Consider the following 4,837-nt stretch of genomic DNA (forward strand, 5'->3'; position numbering starts at 1 on the left):
ATATATATTATATATATATAATATACATATATATATAATATACAGATATATGTATGTATATGTATATGTATATGTATATGTATATGTATATATATATATATATATATTGTAATGTCCTGCAAACGTGGGGCTAGCAGAAGGGGGGAAATCATGGGGTCCTGCGCCACGCTTCGATACCTCAGATGGGTGCACTTCCGACGTGATAATCAGCGACCGTCGAACTTCTTCTAGATAGCATACCAATGCAAATATGTGCAAATAGCAATTCTTCTATCTACTTCATATTGACAATTATTCTCAATTTTCCGTTTTCATGATCCACCAACTACTCTACCATATATATATATATGTATATTATGTATATATATATAGGGTGACAGCACGAGAGCTTGTCGCGCTCTGACGCGGAATGTGCATGATCACGGCGCTTACTCGCCCGAGGCCTGGGGAATGGCAGCCACGTACATACGGAGGTCACTGAAGTCTCATCCTAGTCTACCCATGGCCATGTATAAGAATGCATGGGATGTGATGAGAGGTGAGTTATCCATAACAGAACAAAAACTACGAAACTAACAGTACTCGTACTATGTGGACAATTGCGTTGCAGGCTTTGTAATATAATTACCACCTGGATGGACGTTGAAGCCGACACTATAGATCTTTAGTGGAGTGACCGTATGTGACTAGTATATATAGTCGGGTGGGGTCGTCTTAACTCTTTGTACATTGATACACGCTCAAGTTTGTACGCAATACGCCCGCACGCAATCTAAGTGGCGCAGGCGACAGTCGGTCGAAGGTGGCATGCCATGCGCCTAGCGCACCTCATGGTTCCATTGATAATGGAGATGCGTTTCAGTTGCGTCGTGGTCTTTCGCACAAATGTCTATTCCGTTTGTAAACGTAATGTAGTCTTTTGCAAAGGTGTGTGTATATTTTGCATGCAATTGTAGTCCGCCCTCTCGTGCCTTGTCGAATTGTTCAATCGGGTCTCCACAACCATAGCCCAGTGTGTCGTAGTGCCGCGTATGCGTGCGCGGGCGCGGCGCGGGAGACGAGAGAGTCGCGTCCATCAGCGGACTGGCTGATCTATCTGGTACTATCTGGTATAAGTACTGCTTTTCTCCTGCGGACCTCATACATGCATCACACACAGCCATATTTACCCATGGTATATGCCCCTCAAGCACGCACAGCCTGGCTTACAGTACTTCTCAATGCATCACACACAACCATACCTACCCATGATATATGCCCCTCAAGCACACACAGCCTGGCTTACAGTACTTCTCAATGCATCACACACAATCATACCTACCCATGATATATGCCCCTCAGGCACACACAGCCTGGCTTACAGTGCTTCTCAATGCATCACACACAACCATACTTACCCATGATATATGCCCCTCAAGCACACACAGCCTGGCTTACAGTGCTTCTCATTGCATCACACACAACCATACTTACCCATGATATATGCCCCTCAAGCACACACAGCCTGGCTTACAGTGCTTCTCAATACATCACACACAACCATACTTACCCATGATATATGCCCCTCAAGCACACACAGCCTGGCTTACAGGGCTTCTCAATGCATCACACACAACCATACCTACCCATGATATATGCCTCTTAAGCACACACAGCCTGGCTTACAGTGCTTCTCCCTTCTCCTGCACGCGCCATCATAGTCTCCAGTTATCCAGCGACCGATGTGGCCGAGTTGCTCTCTGTGTACTCCAGTGCGCTCACACTGTCAGGCACCACTCCAGGGCCTCAGAGCATACACGTGGCCCATCGCAAAGGTAAGCACGTGTACTGTGTGTGTGACTTAGACTGTAGTTGCACTGTGTGTGTGACTTGGGCTGTAGTTGCAGTGTACCTCTCCAGGGCCACAGAGCATACACTTGGCCCATCGCAAAGGTGAGCACGTGCACTGTGTGTGAGACTTAGACTGTAGTTGCACTGTGTATGTGACTTAGACTGTAGTTGCACTGTACCTCTCCAGGGCCACAGAGCATACACGTGGCCCATCGCAAAGGTGAGCACGTGCACTGTGTGTGTGACCTAACCTGTAGTTGCACTGTACCTCTCCAGGGCCACAGAGCATACACGTGGCCCATCGCAAAAGTAAACTCGTTCACTGTGTGTGTGACTTAGACTGTAGTTGCACTGTACCTCTCCAGGGCCACAAAGCATACACGTGACCCATCGCAAAGGTGAGCACGTGCACTGTGTGTGTGACTTAGGCTGTAGTTCAGTTGACACGACCATTCAATACATTAACTTAGTCCACCTGCTTTCACTTTCTCATAGCTCAGGCTGTCGTATCCAGTTGACACGACCATTCAATACATTAACTTAAACCACTTGCTTTCACTGTCTCAATAGCCCAGGCCGCCGTGTTCAGGGATCCAACATCGCTCAATGCCTGGGCGGCGCTCGCAGGCGGTCTGTTGCACACAGCCCTGTCGAGTGCGTGTGTAGATACGCTACGAGAGGACTCCAGTGTTCGACACGGCTACACAGTAAAGCTCAACCTGGCACTGCACTTGTGCGACTATGTCCGCGTCCGCTCCAAAGACATGGAGGCTGACCTCATCGCCCGTTCTGGTATGTTGGTGGGGGTTCTTAACAGTTGTTTGTAGAGCTACATGTGTTGTGTGCTATTGCTTTATGGTATGTTGGTGGGTGGTGGGTGGTCAGTTTATATATATATATATATATATATATATAGTATATATAAATATTTATAAATATTTATTTATTTATTTATTTTATATGCTCATATCTATGTATTATCTGTTCGATACAGCGAACGCACCGGCCGTACAAATCCGCACACAGGCAGCCCAACTCATCGCCACCACGCGATGGGCCTCATTGGCTATGTGCGAGTGTCTCTTACTCCTCGGTGAGGCTGAGACGAGCCCAACATCTCACACAGAGGACAAGGATACACCAACGGATGCGAAGGAACCCAACGCGTACCTTGATATGGCTATGGGCCTGGCAGTCGAAAGTCTCAACGGCTACCAGGCAGATGATACCGGCCGCGTAGTGTGGCTGCATTTGTTGGCGAGGCTGCATGCGATAAGGTGTGTGTGGTGATGCGGAGAGATAGGATTGGTTAGAGTGTTAGTCATTCTAGTAGTGGGAGGGCGAGCGGTGTGGATTGGCTGTTGTTATGAGTCAGGTTACTGTGGTGTTACATAATGGAAGTTTCTGATTGGCCGTATAATACTCAGGCCCTGTCACGGAGTCGTACGAAGACTGCACCCACACCTGAATGATGCAATGTCTAGTACAAGATATATATGTATTTTAAAATTTATGCACCCACACCTGAATGATGCAATGTCTAGTACAAGATATATATATGTATTTTAAAATTTGTTCACCCACACCTGAACGATGCAATGTCTAGTACAAGATATATATGTATTTTAAAATTTGTGCACCCACACCTGAATGATGCAATGTCTAGTACAAGATATATATGTATTTTAAAATTTGTGCACCCACACCTGAATGATGCAATGTCTAGTACAAGATATATATGTATCTTACAATTTGTGCACCTACACTTGAAAGATGCAATGTCTAGTACAATATGTATGTGTACTTTGCTGTTTCTTGTGCACCCACACCTGAAATAGGCACCGTCTAGTGCAAGATCTATGTGTACTTTGCTGCTACTTCTCCTTGTCTCAGTGTGATACTTGTAATACCGCTGGTCTACTGAGTACGACAGCGTGTTACCATAAACACACCCATTTATACACACCCTATTTTTGTAGCAAGAGTCACACGTTATCCGACTACGGTCTCGTTCACAACCTTCTGCGTTCAGGTGTAAAACTGGCGATGTAGAACTCGCCATACGGCACCTCCGAACAGCCATATCAGCCTCAGTCGAGCCCAGCGCGCTGTGGTTGTCGCTGGGTGATCTCTTGAGTAGTGTAGGTAAAACACAGGGCTCGCGCCTGTGCATGCAACAGGCTGCGGCCGCGGCTGAGAGTGTGGGCCTGGGTAGTACGATGCAATTGGTAAGCTGTGTGTACGTACGGATTACACTACTGAGCTTTCCCCTGACTCCTCGTGCATGCTCGCATGTGTCGCACTGTGTATGCCCTCACCATGTCATCGCAGCTGTGATGTAACAGTTGGTTAACAGGGTGGTATCTACAAACGCGTATGGTATGATAAGCTCCGTGGTTGTAGCATTCACATAAATGTGCCTTCATGCTAGTCTGGCTTAGATCGCAAGTCTGTTGTTGTATCATTCACATGCCTATACCTTCATGATAGTCTAGTTAGATCGTAGAACATCACACAGTATGTTCCATTGCTTTTCACACCTGTTGTCAGATTGCGTGGCCTGTTTGGCGTGTATAATTTCATTCACGCGCTTACTTGTGGTGCCTCTGTTGTAAGGCATTTAGCAGTGCTCACAGTTTGTTACGAGCTAGTCGTGCGCCAACCTGTCGTTGAACACTGAACTGTTAAGGGATGGCACTATCCTGGAAACACAGAAGATAAAGGCCTAAGATTACTGTGCGTATCGCGCATCGCGTTTGCATTGATATGCCCTTCAATACAAATGTGGGGCGTCTTCCAATTCTTGGTTTTGGTTTGTCCTGTTTTCAGGTCTCCCTTATTCGATTGACGTGGTTGAATCTCTTGACTGGGCATACGACCGAAGCCGAAGAGAGTCTTCGTCAAGCCTCTGATCTAGACGCACACGCCGTGCCACTGACGTTCTTCAAGGTAGGTAGTTTCATATATTTATATACATACATATATATATATATGTAGATATGTAGTA

General features: G+C 46.4%; 1 protein-coding gene across 1 annotated transcript in view; it reads left to right on the plus strand.

The window, feature by feature from the left end:
• The first annotated feature begins 370 nt into the window (after positions 1 to 370).
• The window catches only part of SARC_00037 (hypothetical protein), a 5,284-nt gene continuing 817 nt past the window's right edge, over positions 371 to 4,837 (plus strand). Inside the window, exons 1-6 of the mRNA XM_014306206.1 lie at positions 371 to 538; positions 1,701 to 1,814; positions 2,401 to 2,622; positions 2,825 to 3,107; positions 3,863 to 4,058; positions 4,660 to 4,779. Of these exons, the coding sequence (XP_014161681.1) occupies positions 451 to 538; positions 1,701 to 1,814; positions 2,401 to 2,622; positions 2,825 to 3,107; positions 3,863 to 4,058; positions 4,660 to 4,779 (1,023 nt within the window). The 5' untranslated portion in view covers positions 371 to 450. The remainder of the gene's footprint in view (positions 539 to 1,700; positions 1,815 to 2,400; positions 2,623 to 2,824; positions 3,108 to 3,862; positions 4,059 to 4,659; positions 4,780 to 4,837) is intronic.

The sequence above is a fragment of the Sphaeroforma arctica genome, assembly GCF_001186125.1.
Source record: "Sphaeroforma arctica JP610 unplaced genomic scaffold supercont1.2, whole genome shotgun sequence".
Classification (NCBI taxonomy): domain Eukaryota; class Ichthyosporea; order Ichthyophonida; genus Sphaeroforma; species Sphaeroforma arctica.